This window comes from Anopheles cruzii, chromosome 2 (genome assembly GCF_943734635.1).
Source record: "Anopheles cruzii chromosome 2, idAnoCruzAS_RS32_06, whole genome shotgun sequence".
NCBI lineage: Eukaryota > Metazoa > Arthropoda > Insecta > Diptera > Culicidae > Anopheles > Anopheles cruzii.
Window position 1 is genome coordinate 56,657,886 of NC_069144.1, and position 18,744 is coordinate 56,676,629.

Here is an 18,744-nt window from a genome sequence, read left to right on the forward strand (position 1 = left end):
AAGGAGCCTGTTTCGAGGAGCCGTCCGAATAGGCTGCAGAACACAGCTGGGTATGTTCGCAGGGCAGCGGTTGCGGCAGCGTTCGGGATGCCGTCGGGTCCAGGGGCCTTGCGGGGGCTGAGGCTGCTGGCAATAGCCATCAGCTCTTCCTCAGTTACCCCGCGGATCGCCCCAATGGCAGTCTCTGGTCGCGCTGCATCGGGCCAGTCCATCGGTGGCTGTTGTGGGAACAGCTCGTCCACGATGCGTCCCAGCACTTCGTGGTCGTCCTCTTGCCGCAAGCTTCCGCCTGTCAGCCAGCCCACTGCCGTTCGGTAGGCGTTGCCCCAGGGGTCGTCCTCCACCGAGTCCGCGAGTTCGCGGGCGCAACGCCGCTTGCTTTCCCGGATGGCGCTGTCGAGCATGCGCTTCGTCTGCATGTACTCGACGGCCCGGTAAGCACGGTCGCTGGCGTCCCCCGTTTTTCGCAGGCGTTTTCGGGCAAGCCCGCAGATGGTGCGCTTATCCGCGATCTCCGACGTCCACCAGTAGACGGCACGCCTGTTCCGACCCGGTCCTCGGCCACTGCGCGGCATGGTCTCGTCACAGGCTCTCACCAGCAGTTTCGTGACGGCAGCCACCGTTGGTTCGACTCCGCCGAAGTTGAGTGCCCGCAGCGAGATCGCGAACACCTCCGGGTCGAACAGGTGCATCCTCCACCGGCGAAGCTGGTGCCGTGGTGCCGGGCGCGGTGCGGTTCGAGGCTGCGGGTCTCCGACGGTGTAGGTGATGGGCGAGTGATCCGACATCAGCTGGTCGTCCACTACCACCCGCCAGTCGCCCGGCCCTGCGATGGCTGGAGTGGCAAATGCCACGTCGATCACCGACGGCCTGGCCACTGCGTTGCCTCGGTATGTTGGCACACATCCACGGTTCAGCAGGACGAGCCCTAGCTGCTCCATGATCGCGAGGAGCTCCTCTCCTCTGGCGTTGGTCCGGGGGCTGCCCCACTCGACAGCGGCAGCGTTGAAGTCGCCTCCTACGACGACGCGAGGGTGGCCTTGCACTGCTAGGGCCAGCGCCTCCAGATACAGCCTAAATGCCTCGATGCCCCACCGAGGGGGAGCGTAGCAGCTGGCATACACTATGCCCCTGATCTCGGCCACAACGAGGTTGAGCTTGCCACTGCCACCACGATCCGGAACCATTTTTGTCGTAACTCGGCCACCAAATTGTTCTTCGTTAATTTTAATTTATTTTCTTTAAACAATCAAATTTTTGGATAACGCTTCGACAAACTAATGTAGAAACCGTTAACATTAGTGAAGTTTGCACACAAGTCTCTCGTCAGCGCTTTTGAAAGTGACAGCTCAATGTTTATGTTTGAAACGCGCGCGTTTCTATCATCGTTCCTCGTATGTTCTGCAATTTCGCCAACTTTCCGTTTCGTCGCAATCAAGTAGTCGTCTATTTAAAAGTTCGGTAAGTTCATGACTGTTCCCTCTCGGAACTAAATCATCTAAAGTTCCCGGTGCTTAGGTTAACAGATCACGCTTCTTCGCTGCCAAGCTGGAGTATCAACAGCATGAAAAAATCAGCCCATCCGTCTTCGTCGTCGTCGGTGGAGCCAACCGTGAAGAAGCAGAAAACGGATGAAGATCATCCCGGCACAGACCAAGCCACTCCGCCGGGGGACGCCGGTTCATCAAAGCCCGCCGACTACGTAGCACTGTTCAAGGCCGACCGGAACGGAACCGCGCCATCGGTGCTAGATTTGGACTTCAAGAAAAAACGTGTACGAGTCCTATCGGCTGCCAAGGAAGTCGACGAGAATAAGCAGGCCATCCTGTATTGGATGTCGCGGGACGTGCGGGTGCAAGATAATTGGGCCTTTCTGTACGCGCAGAAGCTTGCGTTAAAAAACGAACTGCCCTTGATCGTTTGCTTCAACTTGGTGCCGAAATTTTTGGAAGCCACTATCCGTCACTTCAAATTTCTGCTCTACGGTCTGGAAGAAGTGGCCCACGAATGCGCGAAACTTAACATCCAGTTTGTTCTGCTACGCGGCAATGCGGCCGAGAACGTGCCGGCGTTCGTGAAGAAACATAAAATCGGTTGCGTGGTGTGTGACTTTAGCCCGCTACGCGTTCCGATGCAGTGGGTTGTTGACGACGTAGCTAAGGCCCTTCCGATGGAGGTGCCCCTGTGTCAGGTGGACGCACACAATATCGTGCCCGTTTGGGTGACTTCGGACAAGCTCGAGTACGCGGCACGCACCATACGGAGAAAGGTGAACGGCCATTTGGCAGCCTACCTTACACCCTTTCCACCGGTCATCAGACATCCACACACGTCCCGGTTCGTAGCCAAACCGATCGACTGGCCACGGGTGATCGAATCGCTGGAAGTAGATCGCTCGGTAGACGAAGTCAAGTGGGCAACTCCCGGGTACGTCGCGGGCGTGCGGATGCTACAAAGCTTCGTCGAGCAGCGTCTCGGCAAGTTCGACACCAAGCGCAACGATCCGACGGAAAATGCCCTTTCGCAGCTTTCACCCTGGTTCCACTTTGGGCAGCTGTCGGTGCAGCGAGCTATCCTGACGGTCAAAAGTTACGGTAAACGCCACACGGGCGGTGTGGCCGCTTTCTGCGAGGAAGCGATCGTACGGCGCGAGCTGTCGGACAACTTTTGTTTCTACAACAAAGACTACGACAATCTGCGCGGGGCGAACGAATGGGCCCGGAAGACGCTCGACGACCACCGCAAGGATAAGCGCACCTACTGCTACACCCGCGACGAGCTGGATTCGGCCAAAACGCACGACGATCTGTGGAACGCCGCCCAGCTGCAGATGGTAACGGAAGGCAAGATGCACGGGTTTTTGCGGATGTACTGGGCGAAGAAAATTCTCGAGTGGACCAAAACACCCGAAGAAGCGCTCGCGACGGCCATCTATCTGAACGATCGGTACAATCTGGATGGGCGCGACCCGAACGGATACGTGGGCTGCATGTGGTCGATCGCCGGCATTCACGATCGGGCGTGGAGCGAGCGCGACGTCTTCGGCAAAATTCGCTACATGAACTACGAAGGCTGCCGGCGCAAGTTCGACGTGAACGCGTTTGTCGCCCGATATGGTGGCAAGGTTTACCAACGCAAATAGTTTACCTTTATTGTTGTTTTTTGCTTGTGAAATCTTCATAAATTCTTGTCGTTTCCCGTTTCTGTCTTATCATTATCCTTTCCAACAAAATGAGTTCCTTGAGGCTAAGTTACTTAGAATACGTTACCGAACCTTTAAGTAATGTGACATGCTTACGATACAGTTGAACTGTAAACAAGTACAAATGGATCAATAAAACGAACAATACTCACACCGACACAACAGACAACAATCGGATCGAGGGATAAAATTTTATTAAAACGCTCTTATGACAAATTACGAAACTTACCAAACACGATCAGCGAGGGTAACGGTAAAATGTCGCTTAAGCGATTAAGCTATTGGATGAAGCAAGCACTTACAGTTAAATGTTTCCACGTGCCGTTTTAGAAACTCTCTGGTGTGGTAAAAACTGAATTCCATCGTTTTGTTTGCAAGGGCAAGTGTGCTTCATTCTGAACGGACGCAGTTATGATTCGTACAGTGAAAGGCACTCTCTACAATGAAATGGCTACGTTTTCCGGTTGTGCTCCAGAAACAATCGTGAATGCCGCCACCACTACAACAACGACGATAGAAACCTTGGGTTTACAACGCAAAACGGTAATACTTATGGATCTTATGAATGGCACAAGCGTGGCTTGTTTTAAGGGTAAGAGTATAGCTTAAACGGCCTGCTGGGCTCAAAAGGTGTCTTTTCGCTTCGTGGCTAGTAGTAATAGAACAACATTGCAATCAACTCGTACAAACTTAACAAAACCTCCAACGCGATACCTCAAAAATGCACGAATGGATAAAAGGTTAGGTGTTGGCGTGTGTTCTTAAGCTAGAAGAAATAGAGTAATAGTGCCTCAGGATGGCGTTTGGTGTTTTTTTCTTATCCTTAAACGCTACGTACGTAGTGATATCATAACTTTTCGGTTTGTTTGCTTTCTTACGTAGGAAAGGCATCTTCCTTCTCTTCAATTCGTGCGAATCTCTTAGTTTAGCTTCATTAGATCTATAAGAATTCCGTTTACATGTTTGTTATTTAATTTGAATTTTCCGCTTAATAGTATCCCTTCACCAGCTTGCCACCTAACGGTTTGAACTGAACTGTCTTTACGTGACTAGAGATGAAAATGGTAGATAATTTGACTAATGCATTGGTATTGCGCCGTCCCGATGAACCGACCGAGAGACATGTTTTCATCCGATTTATTGCTGTGTTTCGCGAAATGGAACGGATAGTGAAATAGAGAAAACCTTGTGTTGCCTTTCACGCCCAGCTGTGGGCCGGGGCACCGCTTAAGGCTGTATGACTTTGATTTTCCGTTCAATGTACGCCCGGCACATGGGACAATCGTGGACCTCGGTGTGACACACCGCACAGCAGCACATGTGTCCGCACGGCAGGAATATCACTTGCACCTGAAACGAACCAAAAAGAGAGAACGCACCATGATCAAAACCCCCTCAGCGAAGCTTTAAATCGAGCAAGGACATTACCATTTGCTCCATACAGATAACACATTCGGCGAATTGAGCTGTTACTGGGCTGATCGTGCCACCTTCCCCGACCATGGGCGGGGTGTCCGGAACGCTCGGTGATACTGGCTCCCTTCCGCTTCGACTCGTGCTCGGTGCACGATCATCGTCGGATTCCGTGTCCATGGGTGCCGTTGCCATGGGCGTACCAACGACCGATTCTCCCTCCGGATAGTCGATTCTGCCGTTCAAATAGTCGTAGTAGCTGGCGATCGACTGCAGAATTCCGCGGCGATCGGTCGGATTCTGCACACCGGCCGCCGTCAAGTCGGTGTCGCACACCTGGCACAGCTCCTTGTCCTTGTTTTGCCACAGTTTGGACAAAAACGGCAAACAGTGCACGACTCCGTTCACCAGGAACTGATAGCCGAGCACGGGATCAATCGAGGCGCTCCCGTGGGTCAACTCCGTGGGCTGTCGGTCAAGCAGCCGCTGGTACTGCAGCAGCCAGAAGTCGGATTGCTGTTCGCTTTCGTTTTGCTTCTCGATTATTTTGAGCGTCTCCAGAAGCTGTTGCTTGCGTTGGTCCTGCTGCTTGAGCAAATCCGTCAGAACGTAGGTCAAATTGATGCGATGCTCCGTCAGATTGATCTGAAAACAAAATTCCCGTTAATGTTACTGAAACGAAGCGCACCTTGCACCGGCGGTGACGTACAATTTGGTCGTCTTGGTTGGATTTCTTCCGTTCGATCTCGTACAGCGTCAGGGCGGCCAGTTGCGACTCGACGATGCGCACCTGCTCCACCAAACCCCAGGTGCGCGAATCGTTCCGCGCGATCAGTGCGGCCACCGCACTCTTCTGTATGTCCTCGTCCACCGTGATCTGGTCGATCACTTCCTGGCGATTTTTGTCATAGTTCAGAAACACGTTGTTGAGCAGATTGTTTGTTTCGCACTCGCTCTCGAGCAGATTGCGCGACGATTGATCACGCTGATTGTGAAAGTTCTGTATGATGTTGATTTCGTTTTCTAGCAGATCCGTCATCGCGGTCAGAATCTCCTGCTTGCGCAGATCGTTCTGCTTGATGCGTAGCGCCTCGATCAACCGGTTCTGTTCCTCACGTTCGCGCTCCAGGAACGCCGGGTCGGGACCATTCTTCAGTGTTAGCAGATTGTTCACCAGCTCGTTGGAACGCAGCTCATCTAAAAAGTAAAATGGATTGTAAAGCTACAAGCTACAAACGGTTCCCGATATTCGGCTCACCCTGTATGATGTTATCGATCAACCGCTCACGCTCCGTTTGCTTCTCGCGCTGCAACCGGTTCACCTGGGTGTCGTTTTGATTCTGCTGCTCGAGCAGTTGCTGCAAAAGGAGCTGCTTCTTGCGCTGTTGCTCCTCGTGCAGCTTGCTCTCCGTCAGTACGTCCTTCTCGAACGCTAACCGTTCGCGTTCGAGAAACTTGCGCTCCTTCTCCAAGCGCTCCCGGGCCAGTTCCTGCTGGCGCTGGTCGCCTCCCCGTTCGCTGCTAATAAACGCTGTGCTGCTGCTGCCGATGGGTGCCTTCGAGTGCGCTACGGGAACCGAGTCTTCCGGCAGAATTTCTCCGGTCGAAAGGTATTTGACGATGGCGTACGTCCCACCGGCCGTTACGTCCGCCGGCGGGTACACTATGCGCTCCGTATCGAGTACAATATCTACGAGATTATCACACGTTGCCAGCTGGTTGGACAGCTGCGAAAGACGCACATTGCTGCTGATGTCCAGCATTCTAAGATTGGTCATGAACGCTAACTGTTCCACCGTCGAAAGATTGTTCGCTGCCAGGTTCAGCAGCTCTAGCTTCTTCAGTCGCCCCATCGTCACCGGCAGCTTCTCCAAGGCGTTGTTAGATAAAAATAGTTCCTGCAAACCGAAACGAAAAGGTGTAATCTCCGGGCCATCGGTCAACCTCCCGCCACCTTGCTTACCCTGAGGTTTTCTAGTTTGTAAATATCATCCGGCAGCTTCTTGAATCGATTGTACGATAGATTTAACGATTGCAGTAAAACTAAGTCTTCCAGCACGCCCCCGCCGGCCAGGGAGGAAAGTTTGTTGCTGGCCAGCGTGAGTGCCTCCTTCCGCAGCACCTTGCACATGACAAACACGCCCGCAGGCACATCTTTCAGATTGCAGTCTTCCAAATCGTAGATCGGTTCCGGTGTCTCTTTGGCCTGCGGGGGGCGGTACGGAGAGCGAAAAACAAAATAATGGTGTCACACTTAGTTCACAATCGATATCCGTCCTCCTGCTGTGTTCCCGTTCCCGTCGGAGTAATTGTGTCACAACCGGAAACAGGCTCGACGCGCAAGCGGGATCCGTGTGTAGCGTAATGGAACGGTGCATATTACCAGGCACTGCTTCCGCTCAAGGCGCGCTTTGTAGTCCACGGTCGGCTGGTGGCTCGTAGTAGGCATTTCACTGTTTCCGGCGTCGTCTGTTGGTGTGAGCAGATTTTCATTGTTCGACGACGAAAGGCGACAACCCATAAAAGAAACAATTAGCTCCTGCTTTCGTGCGTCGCGTCAACCACGTCTCTCGCTAGGGACACGCTCGTCGGTGGCAAAATTGGCCTCAATGAGCTCTATTGCGCCACACGATCGACGGATACGGATGATTCACGCGTATAAATTACTGCGCCCGGAGGAGAGACTGTGTGCTACTTGCTACGACTCTAGGTCCACTACACTCAGGGCTTTACGCTACTACGTGCAGAGCTTTACTACGGTGCTACGATGGATAGTCGCCCGCGGGTTCTACGGTTCTGCGATGGACGCTACGAAATGCTGAACACAAAACACAACAAACAACAAACCAACTGCTCTACACATAATCGTCGCGCCGATTTTGCGATTTTTCTGTCGAATCGAATCGCGGATTTCGCCTGCCTCGACCACTCGTCGTTTACTACATATGCGTCAAAATTCGGAGAGAATCCGATTCCTGGCCAATTCGTTTGCTGCCTTCCTTGTCTCGCTTGCTCTCGCTCACTCCTTATTCCGGTCTGGCGCGGTTTTGCGCGCGGACGGTCGATTTTTTCACGCAATTCGTGTCACGGGACGAACAAATGTTTTGAATCTGTCTTGGCTGGCGATGACGTTTAGCATAAACACTAGGAGTGCGACGGAAGCGACGATATATCAGCCGTCTCGCTCCAGCATGACAGGATTCGGCGGAAGTTCGGAATTAAGCGACAATAATTTATGACGGTTTAAAACGGTGTTTCGCAAAACGATAAATTAGAATGAAAGTAAGGAACAACGTAATTTACTCTTTATTAATAAAAAAAACCTACCATTTCCCATTGCCACTAGAACCATACCGTACCCTGCGCGCGAACCCATTTCCCCAGAGAATCTAAATTAAAACACTCTCCCCCGTATGGCAGCATGTACTGTATCAGTTTACAGTTTGTTCAAAATCGGCGGGGGTTTCAGCTTCCACTTGCTCCGTATGCTCCAGTCCGCTTGCAGCGCGTCGAGAGATGATTTATCTGCAAGCGTGTAAACAATAAACTTGCTACGGTTCGTACTGGCATTAATTGTTCCTAACAATCGGACGTACCACGTGTTTCGGTGTATTGCTCAAGCGCGGGGTAGATGGCGCAGATGGGAACGCACATGTTGTGAAACGGATACATGCGATTGTCGAGAGAGCTCTTGAAATTTGACACAACGATCGCAATAAGCAGACCGTTTTCATCAAATACCGGTCCACCGCTTTGGCCTGGAATAAAACCGATCAGCGCATAAATAAAGCGATCATAATTAATGCTTAAAGCGCGTACCATTTTGTATGGAACAATCGGTGAACAGAATACCGTCGGTGTACTTTGTGACACGACCTGGTACAATACTTGGCCGGAACGTGGGTTTCATTGCCAGGGATTTAAGCACAGGAAACCCTACAGCATACAGCCGCTGGCCAACGCGGGGAATGTAGTTAGCTAAACGGCAAAACCAGTTAACGGATTGTGCCTCTTCGTAACTTGCCTCCATCAGCGCAATGTCGTACGCACTGTCGAACGTTGGATTTTTGAACAGCACTTTCGGGTGCATCACTTGCCGGTCGTTGAAGAAACACGTAATGTTATCCTGCAAGTAGAATTGAAAATTGTCGTCCCCATTTTCGTCTCGCACACGACGGCACACTACTTACGGTCGCGAGTACGTGTGCGCAGGAGATGATGTAGTGGTTCCCTTTCAGCTCGAAAGCACACCCCGTGCCCCAGCAGCCCTGCGAGTCTATCATGCAGACCGATCGGAATGCCTGCTCCGGAAACGAACTCGGTAATCGGTTGCATAAGTTTCGCTCGTTGTGGGAGATATTCAAAAGTTCATCCACATTTACCACCAACGATAGAGTCACGTTATCGTTGCGGTACATAAACGTAGATCCGATGAGAAAGCCTCGTAGTTTCCTAAAACAAACTCCAATCCATTAGCAGTGGGCTCGACTGGTTGTGGTGGAACATTACATTTTGCTATCATAAACGGCTCCTCCTTCGCATCCCATACTCAGCGGAACATCGAGGAGCAGCATACAGTCATTATCTCCGAAAACGTTGCATACGTGGCCTATGTGAACCGTGTTGAAAAACGATTCGTTTCCGAACGGGGTAGAAACGGTCACTACTTTATCAAGCAATTTAAGGGGTTCATCGCTCGCGTGACTGGCACAGTTTAGCAGTGATTGAATGGAGTGCCAAGGCGAAACCTCAGAACCATTCGCGGACAGAACGATGAAGCTAGAGTATAGACTACCGAACTCGTGCAACATTTTGGTGTCACCATTCAGGACGATCTGCAACCCGGACAAGACTTGCTCCAGGCATGCCTTCACTCTCGGGGAATGGACAATGTAGAGGGCCCGAGCAGTCCGCTCCTCTAACTGATTTTGGTGCTTTCGCACGATTCGAAAGTCCAGTCGATTAACCTGATCGATTTTGCATAGCTCAACGATGGGCGTTTTTTTAACGGCGTCGGTAATTCTCTTTGCCACGGACACGTTATCAGTGAGCAGCAAAGCCGAGGTGATAACAATTCCATCGCTAAGAAAAACTGCCGATGCCTTGTGTCCGCCAGTGGTATAGAAAATGGTTCCATGGTTCGGAACAGTTGAAATCTGAAATGGTTTATGAATGAACAAACTGTTGCAGACCGTTTCTTACCATTCACCTACCTTCATATTCTTAAGCTACCTCAGTATCTTAATTATACAATTGATAGAACTTTGTCCAGAAGGATTAAAGATTTTCAAACAAAAAGCCTTCAGCGGTTTCCAGATCAAAACAAATCATGACACACAACTGTCATACGCTCTCGTACAGTATGGTGCAAAATGCGAGAAACGTAGGCAATTTTCTTATCGTATGGGAACGTTGAAATATTTCATCGTTTTTAAATTTCTCGTTTCATTCTTTCCAATGACGGTTACGGTGTGAGCTTATTTCGACTCACGGTATCGCTTCTATTGATTAAAATTTCAATATTAGCAGTTCACAACCTATTATTTATTAAAATGGACAGTTCACTTAAGTGAATCGCAAATCGCTGCAGCAAACACAATCACCGAACAAATTTATTATTCCACAAAGTGTTCCTGTCATTCATCGGAGTGGGTTTTAATGCTTCACTAATCCTTGAGTCGGGGTCAGTGATGTCCTTACATAAGCATCTGGCACTAAAAGCGAATCCTGTCCCGACAAGTGGACCCGAACCGGGTGGCGTGCTGCATATTGATGTATGTTAATAAATTTATCGCGAAAAAGACAATCGCTCCCTTATTCAAATGCCGCCTGCCATCCGCGCGACCGACGCAATTCGACCTGAAACCAAATGGTGGAGGCAGTAAAACCGGGCGCACATAAAGTGGCCCCCTTTTTGCGGTTTCCACGCGCGATTTACTCTTTACTCTCATGACTATATCCCCACCCGCCCCCCGGTTCCAGAGTGGACCAGTCTCACGGCAGTTGCAAATTAATTGCTCTCGGGCGGACGGGCGCGTCCAACAGCCGCCCAGCGCGCGGCGTGTTCCGCTGGCGCACCACGGATCGCGCCGCACGATCAGACAGCTTGGCGCACATCCGCGTTTGACCGCGGGGCCACCTCGGCTGAATGAAACTGCGCGGGTCCCGCGTGAGGGGTGCGGTGCCGGTCGCGGTGATATGGTGATCGCGAGAGCCGGTTGTGTGAATAATGAATAATGCGGCCGGCCGCTCCAGCGGGAGGATGCGGTGGATGGGACTGCTGCATGTGGAGCATCGTGGAGCAACTGGAGACTCGCATGTGGCCGCGCCAAACACACGCGCGCCAAGTTCTTTGATTAAGCTGCTCCATCGATCGGGGGTCTCGTAATTGCTGACGCGATCCCCGAGCTATAGGTCAACCGTTTACACCGCGTCCGATCGACCACCGGCAGGCTCGCGAGAAGCATACATTGGCAATGAATATCTCCGGCCACTTCCTGGGGGGTCCGCACAGTCGGGAATGGCGCGTGTGTGTGTTTTACCCTACACACCGATCGGGGCACATGGACCTTCCAGCCCGAGCCTGACTTCCGATGCTGCTCGGCCGCGGCGTGTGGGATGCGCCGATTACGTCGCCTCGATTGACTCCAGAATGGCGCATATTGATCGAGGCGCACATAAATATCACTTGGCTGACATTTTCCGTGTGTGTCGGGCCGCTCGGTTTTGATCTTCCAATGGAGTCCGATTTTCGAGGATAGCCGCAACTCCGTAATCGATCGTTTGGGTGCGCCATATCAACCAATCATTGGCGAACTGAAGCGCGGCCCATTAGAATCGGCAAGGTTTACTTGCCCGTAGCAGTTCGCAACAGTTTTTTTTTATGGCCAACGGTGGAAACAAAACAAGGTGAGGCACTGGACGAGAAAGGTTGCACATACACCTCGATCGATAAAGTGCACAACGATTCCGTCAGGTTGTTGGATCCCGCAGTTTGCATAAATTTTGGGCCCGATTGCTCAATGTTCGACGGCCGACGACGATGGGGCAATCAATCCCGCACTCGCACGACGCAGATCTGACAAACAGTCGTCAACCAGAAAGGCTTTTGACACATCCGCTCAAGGGGTGGCCCATCGGTCTAACATGGCAGCCGACAAAAGTTTGCAACATAGTTTTTACTGAACCCGGTGGTGTGTACATTCGGAACACCTAATCCAACATCATCATCATCATCCGCTTCGGCGGAAATCTGCGATCGGTGGCGGCAAACATGTGAACAGGCCCAATCGAAAACCTCCGTTCCGAGCATAATTCATTATGCTAACCATTTCGGTTTTTACGACGACGTTCTCTTTTCCGTTCTCTGCGCGGCCAGAATCGGCTTTTTATAGAACGGCTGGGCGATTCGGCGGTGGGCTGGGCGCGCATCGCCAGTCGGACCACTTCCAAAGGATGCAAATGAGTTAATCTAAAATGCTGGTGCGCGCTTGCGAGATCCTTGCCAAAGCCATCGTTCATCGGTCGATCGGTCGAGCGCGAACCGCCCGAACCGGTTCCAAGGGGCCGCTCCGGTAAATTGTTTTTTGATTAATGATTTGTTGTTCTACCTGTTTGGCCGTGGGCTCCCGTGGGAGAGAAGCCACCGGCCCGAGAGTGTACGAGATTAACATAAACGTTACCGCGGAGCGGACGAGCTGTGCTCGCATAAGTTGATTAGTCCCGTGCCGGTGACTCACCCGGTGCCCGTCCGTGCCGGGTGGTGCACTCGTAGTACACAGTGTTTTAAGGGTTGAGGATCACCGTCACCGCCAGAGCCCTGGGTTCGGTTCACCGCTCCACCGATCGATAATGGATCGCCCGCCCGGTTGACTGCGAGTGACTTTTGACAGTCAGCGGCCCTCGGGGCATCGGTCCGGGCCGCCCGGAAAGCCGCTGATCACTGGGCGTGCTCGATCACTGTCCCACTCCGGACTCGGGACGCAAAACGGCAACGAAACAAGGAACCAATTTGGAGCTTTCGCGATGTCGGCGGCGGCCATCGGGTGGGCCGCAAGCTCAAAGGGTGCCGTCCGGGCGGACGAGCGTCGTCGTGAGCCACGTGAGCCACGGACTCGGAACGGCCCGGGAACCGGGACCGGTTTTTGGGGCCCGCAAACCCGAGCGAAGCAGACAACCTGGCACCGGTTTCTCGGCACCGGCTGCCCATAAATAGGAAACCGTCAAATCTGTATGCTAATGCGAATGGTAATGAATGGTGGCTTAGTTTTTATCAATGATACGAGCCTCGGGGCCGGGATGCGTTTTGACCGCGTTGTTTTTTTGCACACCCCGTAAATCGTGCGCCCGAAAAAGAAAAACAAAATGTCTTCGTGTCCGCTAATGATCGACCGCGGCCGCCACTGCCAGAGGGCGTTGAATGATCGCGGGGCTGTGGCGGCCTGTCGAATGGCTTTTGGGAAGATTCCACTGTTGATTGCTTTTTATGAGTCATAAAATTGGCTCGGTTTGGGCGGCACTAAACGGGAAACGTTACGCCAGCCGCCGCCGTTAAAACAGTGATTAAAATTCCTACGGCACAGACTTCGTGGCACCGATGATCGCGCGCGCCCGATAACGACCGATCGTCCCTTGTCGGGGCAAAAAAAAGAAGCCACCACGAAGCCAGTGAAAGGATCGCGCGATGAAGACATTTCTCTTTTCGCGCCCGTATTTGGCAGGGGCCGTTAAACGTCGTGGCCGACTTGGCCGAAGGGTCTTCCGGGGCCGCACTTTTGACGTCATCGGACACGACAGGACACACAGTGTTCCGGGCCTCCGTACACTAATTGAAGCCAGCGGGTTAACGAGCCATAAAACGGGGGGCGGTGTATCCTTGAAGTAGCGCGCGCGCCCGTGCGTCCACTGCCCCGACCACGGACCATGGGGCCACTTCCTCGGAAGCACCGGATACGCAACCGATACCGATATTTGTGCCGCATTTGTTTGCGTACGCGTATGATAAAATTACAAGGTTATAAAACCATAATTGACTCCGTGTATCATTACGCGCCGCTTGAGGTAGCATGTGACAGCAGAGATCTTGGTGAACTCGTGGGAGTGCTCAAGGGGAAAACTCGCCGACAAACGGGGACAGTCGCTGCCGTGGCAAATTGTAAGTGTATAAAATTAAACTTAAATTGCACGGACTCCTCCCGGTGGCCTAACGATGCGGATTGCCCGCCGTTGGTTCCCGAGCCCGGAGCGACCAATGGCCGGGCGCGCGCATGTTCCAGAGGAACAGTGGGATACTTTTTGATAGTCTCGTCCTTACGCCGCGGGCATCGCCGACTACCGTCGTATCCTGCCGACCCCGGGGCGAGCACATGGCACGCGCGTACGCCCAGAAGACGCCCCGAGAACTAGGTTAGGGCACATCAAAAGTAAGACGGCAGGCAGCGGGCATGCTGAGACACTCTCGTGGTAACAGTATGACATCATGGGTGTAAATTTAGGTTTGAAAAAATGGCCCGTTCAAGCGGCTTGGATGGGTGGACAAAGTCAAGTGGTCACTGAGCGAGCAGCACAACAGTACTAAATGGACACTACTGAACCGCATTTGTCGTCGCTTTTTGAAACATTGTAACAATTGGTAAGAAACCGGCTTTTGGCTAAAAATAGTGCCTGCGGAAGATGGTAAACGAAAAACTTAGTACTGAAACAAATTTGAGTGTCTTTCAAACGACTTCGCACTCGGCGTTCGCTGGTTATATTATTTTGCAAACGACAATTAGTTTGCTTTATGGATTCTATGGATTTCTTCGCTCTTTACTGCTTGATGGCGATGTTTGCTTATCTTTAGTGGGGTTTTCCAGCACCTCCTTTAACCGTTTTATGCCACTAATCGACTGTGACGGCACGACTGACGGTTTGAATCATTAAACAGCTAAAGTAGTCTACTGATGACCGCCTGTTTGTTGTACTTTAAAGCGCACAAATTCGTGTAGCTTTTCAACGTTTGACATCAAACATCAAACAGTCTTAAATATCATGCTAAGGACTGGGGCCACCGTTTGATCTCGCCCAAAAACCCCAAAATCGAGCTTTCTTTTCCTTTTTAACTCGCCTTCCGCTCCGATGGGTTTCCGTTTCATTTGCGCAAAATCTCGATCGAACTCTTTCGTTTTCGCGTTCGGACCGGCCAGCATCTTCGTTCCTTCTTGCTCCTTGACGATGCTTCTCTGTCGCGTCGTCTTCGGTTGCTCGGACTGTCTCTCTCTCCCGCTCTTTCTCTCCCTTTCTGTCTCTCTGCTCCAGGGTTTCGCAGCATCATAGGACTTTCGGCCAATTGAGGGATGTTCGTCGTCGTTGGTTTTTTTGTTGTAGTGTTGCGGTTCGCGCCGTTATCCTCTCTATATAAATGGGAAAACAATTTTGCCGCCGCAAGTATTTCACTGCTGGTCCTAACCGTAACAGTGTGTCCGAAACCGGCAACCGCGCGATCTTTAGGCTCTCCACACCAGGCACGGATTATCGTGCTTCGTGCTTGTCTTGACTGGCTTTTCGATCGTTCGAAGAGGTTCGTCACCTGGCACCTGTGATACGTGAACCGTGAAAAAGTGTGTGACCCCGACGACAATTTGAACTTTCAACTGCTGCGTAAAGCGTGTCAACCCCGCCAGGCGAACGAGTGTCACTAATCACAACGGCCACCACCCAAGTGCGGTCGACAGACGAGTGTGAATCCGGACTAGAAAAGGCATTCCGAGGTTCGATTGCACCAGCCGAATGGGCTCCGACGACGTCAAGGTAAGGTCGCTCTCTGGTAAAATAGTTTCAGTTTCGAAATGCTGCCGATCACGTGATAACAGATTAGCCGAGATTGGGTCGTGGAATCATGTGTGTGGAAAGCCACCGTTTTCCAAAGCTTGGCGAGGCGAGGGGCGACTGAAATCTCGGTATCGGCGGTGACTGTCCCTTGTTTTCGACGACGGTCTAACTCGGTCACTTCAGGTTCGTGTGGCGGACACGTTAACGATCGTACGATCGTACGTTGTCTCAAGCATACCATTAACAGATTAATTACCATGCTTGTGCACGGCTGTGTTTCCTTGAAAGTGCCGAGAATATGGATTACGCCTCAAAACGGATGCGAAGTATTAGAGCTACGCAGTCAAACGGGGCGGCGTGATCAATTTCGCTGCCATCGATCGATAGTGTCAGACATTTGCCAGTACGTATTAAAACGGCATTGCGTAAATATGATTCACCAATGTCCAGTGTTTCCCATGAGCAACATGTTTGTTCAAATCTTATTTTTTCGTTTTGCCTTTAACTAATACGATCGAACGGCTTCAATTTGCCAGCAAAAAGTTCACTATTCCGTATTGTTTGCGAAACATAGGATTTCTAATACCGCAAATCCTTGTAAGTGTTCAACTGACAGTTCCTCCTTGAGACACGTGCAAACGATGCGAGCACATTGTCCATGGGATTTCCAATAAGCAATCCGTCAATCCGTCATCATTTTTCTGTCTCGCGGCTCAGCGTAAGACGGTAATTATTGTAATGGAAAAGTGTTATCCCTGCCACCCCTGTCAGCGAGTCGTTACGAAGGAATCGTCACTTGCGGCTGACAGCGCGAGGTTCCGAATGGCCATTGTCCCTCTTCCTTCAGTAATACCTGTTGCCGTTCTCAATATCCGACCGACTTTTCCGCATGAATGGTCCGGCGCTAGACAGCTGTCCGGTTGTGCTGAAGGAATTCCGCGCTCCCGTTTTGTTCTGGTGCATTTAGGGGTGATAAATCTTGCCCCCCCAGTTCCTACACACACTTTCGTCATCCGGGCAGAAAATGGTGACGGTTTGACAGGCGTTAAAGGAGGGCGGCTTACGTAAAGCGCTTTACAAGCTTCCTTCGCGGGCTGTCACCGTAAGACGAGCGGGTTCTATGGGCTGCACAACAATACGCCCCACGCCGCAGGTAAGAGCTATTGTTTGAGCAAAACTGTCACTTAAACAATTAAATGCGAAAGGCTTCCGAGACAACCAAAGGCTTAGGAACTGAACTGATAGTTACTGAAGTTCCTTATGGTTCGCAAACGATGCTGGCTTTTCGGAGGAACTTTCGGGCGAATTCGATGGACCTGAAATGGCCCTCACTGGCCTTGTGGCACCCTGCGTTGCCCAACCAGGAACTTAAGGCGGCTCTAGGAGCGCTAGAGCAAAACAAATGCATTCCTTGGCCGTCAGTGCCGTGCGTGCGCGGCATCACATTTGGGTCGCACCGTTTCGCTACACAACAGCAGCAGCAACAGTAGCAGCGGCACTTAATTCAATTACCCAATGAAGCGGTCCGTTTTCACTGTGTTGGTGATCAGATCCATTAGCCGCCTGGCCGCGGTCGCGCGTATCGCCGACCCGCGGAGTCGGTTCCGTCCAAAATACGAACCATTCACAGCCGTGTATCGCGACGGGACTTTCGCCACCCGCCGGACGTGAGCTACGCAAGATTTAGCAGCCAGAGGCTGCCCGGACAGTTCCAGAACCTAGCGCATCAGGAGCGCACCAACAAACGGAAGTGTCAGTTTTGAGAAGTGTGGCCCGATAGCGCAATGTCCGCCGTGTGTGCCGTGCGAAAAGTAGTTTACCAAGGCCCCCCGTCGGGGTTCTTTGTCGTGACACTAGGAGAGTTGCTCGAGCTGTAACGATCCATGCGTAACGATCTTTGAAGCTGCCGCTGATTTGCGTTGATTTTTGTGGGTAAAAAATTCTCGATCAGTTTGAGGCCTCGGTCGAAAGGGCTGAGCTTTTAAGAAGATCCATTTCTTCTACAGCGCCGCGCGACCAATCACTTGCTGCCATCGTCCGTGTGTGTGTGTGTGTCTGTGTGGTGTCCCGACCCGACAGTGGTGTCCATATTCGCTAACCACCACCACCGCCAGCCGTGTAGTCAATCAAGGGAAGTCTGATTCGAGTGTACACGATCAACGCGGTTCGGGAGTAGAAGTGAAGCGAGAGCGGAAGTAGGTAGTATGGAAGCCCACATCCGGTCGTCTAGGGAAACGGCGCCAGCGAGCCGAGCTTCGGTACCGTGCTGCCAAACATGATCCACGGCAGGAGACGGCTGGCAGTGTGATCGGATTGAACCGTGATCCCGGATCAACCGCGGATCACCGGAACCACCTACAGCCACGGCGCCACGGCGACGTCGGTGTGATGGAATGCTCGGGCCAACGGCGGGTCCAAAAATTGTTATTCGATCGCGAAACGAGCCGGAGTGTCCACAAGTTTCACGACTGTCTTCCAGTGAGGAAAAAGTGCGTACCGTGCACCGGGGACACCGGAACTTAGCCGACGCAGCAACGAACGAACGGTGTGACGTGACAGGTGTAGATCGCTTGCCGAGATTGGCACCAATTTCCCGTGCCGTGTTTGGCCCGCATCTCGGGGGGCGCACGCGTGTGTGCGTGAAAAAGGCGTGATCGTGTTTGTGATCGTCTCCGTGAAAACCAACACTCTAACGCGGAGGATCGCGAGAACCCTTCCACGTCCAATGCTCATCCTGGTCCCTCATGCACAATAGAGAAACGAGACTGTTGCCGTTGATAGTAAAAGTGAGTATCCGTTGACGGGACAACTAGCGATGCGAGCGATGAATTTATCCCCAAACCCGGCTGTTGCCAGATGGGTTCGTAATCTGCTAATGAGTAAACTTAGTCACTCCGGAGCAATTCCCTGGAATTTAGATCCCCATGGCTAACGAGTCGACCATTTTTAGCACGTTTAGCACACGACCGTTAGCCAAATTTATCCACAGACCGAGCAGACCATTTGCTGTTGCCGTGGTCATGGTTTTTGTCGTTGGTATAGCAAATCCGGATAACGGATCAAAACGGATGCTGAAGGTTGATTCATCTCCGAAGCTAGACAAATACCATCATCAAAGGCACGTGGGCATGCAAAGCGCTTAAATGCTCATTATACCAAAATGCGATACCATTCCGCCTGTCTTTCTGTAGCGTACAAACCCCCGTAACAAACTCTGCCCACCGTGACGGAGCAGAAAACCCGTGTTTAATGGGGTTCTGATCTCATTTTAATAGCCTCTATTCTGGGGACATTTTTTCGCATTTCATTCTACCACCACC

General features: G+C 51.8%; 3 protein-coding genes across 3 annotated transcripts; 1 reads left to right on the top strand and 2 right to left on the bottom strand.

Annotated features, from left to right (window-relative positions):
- Positions 1-1,325: 1,325 nt before the first annotated feature.
- On the top strand, positions 1,326-3,326 carry LOC128278283 (deoxyribodipyrimidine photo-lyase). The gene is made up of 2 exons (XM_053016973.1): positions 1,326-1,461; positions 1,519-3,326. The coding sequence occupies exons 1-2, from the start codon at positions 1,397-1,399 to the stop codon at positions 3,140-3,142; spliced, it is 1,689 nt and encodes a 562-aa protein (XP_052872933.1). The 5' UTR covers positions 1,326-1,396; the 3' UTR covers positions 3,143-3,326.
- Positions 3,327-3,388: 62 nt separating this feature from the next.
- Positions 3,389-7,232, bottom strand: LOC128278273 (E3 ubiquitin-protein ligase LRSAM1-like). Its single transcript, XM_053016962.1, has 6 exons — positions 6,999-7,232; positions 6,579-6,821; positions 5,874-6,513; positions 5,325-5,812; positions 4,631-5,260; positions 3,389-4,552 (listed from the first exon to the last, which is right to left on the bottom strand). Exons 1-6 carry the CDS (start codon positions 7,134-7,136, stop codon positions 4,430-4,432), a joined length of 2,262 nt encoding a protein of 753 aa, XP_052872922.1. The 5' UTR covers positions 7,137-7,232; the 3' UTR covers positions 3,389-4,429.
- Positions 7,233-8,005: 773 nt separating this feature from the next.
- Positions 8,006-9,834, bottom strand: LOC128267051 (peroxisomal leader peptide-processing protease). The gene is made up of 6 exons (XM_053003843.1): positions 9,829-9,834; positions 9,125-9,771; positions 8,806-9,067; positions 8,435-8,741; positions 8,212-8,373; positions 8,006-8,140 (listed from the first exon to the last, which is right to left on the bottom strand). Exons 1-6 carry the CDS (start codon positions 9,832-9,834, stop codon positions 8,052-8,054), a joined length of 1,473 nt encoding a protein of 490 aa, XP_052859803.1. The 3' UTR covers positions 8,006-8,051.
- Positions 9,835-18,744: the final 8,910 nt, after the last annotated feature.

Bases quoted from the DNA above. Each gene is read 5' to 3' on its own strand.
- LOC128278273 (XM_053016962.1), bottom strand. From the start codon at position 7,136: ATGGGTTGTCGCCTTTCGTCGTCGAACAATGAAAATCTGCTCACACCA. The intron at 6,514-6,578 runs GTAAGCAAGGTG...TTCGGTTTGCAG, and splicing joins ACAAACTAGAAAACCTCAGG to GAACTATTTTTATCTAACAA. The intron at 5,261-5,324 runs GTACGTCACCGC...TTTTGTTTTCAG, and splicing joins CCAACCAAGACGACCAAATT to ATCAATCTGACGGAGCATCG.
- LOC128267051 (XM_053003843.1), bottom strand. The intron at 9,068-9,124 runs GTAATGTTCCAC...AGTTTGTTTTAG, and splicing joins GCCGTTTATGATAGCAAAAT to GAAACTACGAGGCTTTCTCA. The intron at 8,742-8,805 runs GTAAGTAGTGTG...TTCTACTTGCAG, and splicing joins GCGCACACGTACTCGCGACC to GATAACATTACGTGTTTCTT.
- LOC128278283 (XM_053016973.1), top strand. From the start codon at position 1,397: ATGTTCTGCAATTTCGCCAACTTTCCGTTTCGTCGCAATCAAGTAGTC. The intron at 1,462-1,518 runs GTAAGTTCATGA...CCCGGTGCTTAG, and splicing joins GTCGTCTATTTAAAAGTTCG to GTTAACAGATCACGCTTCTT.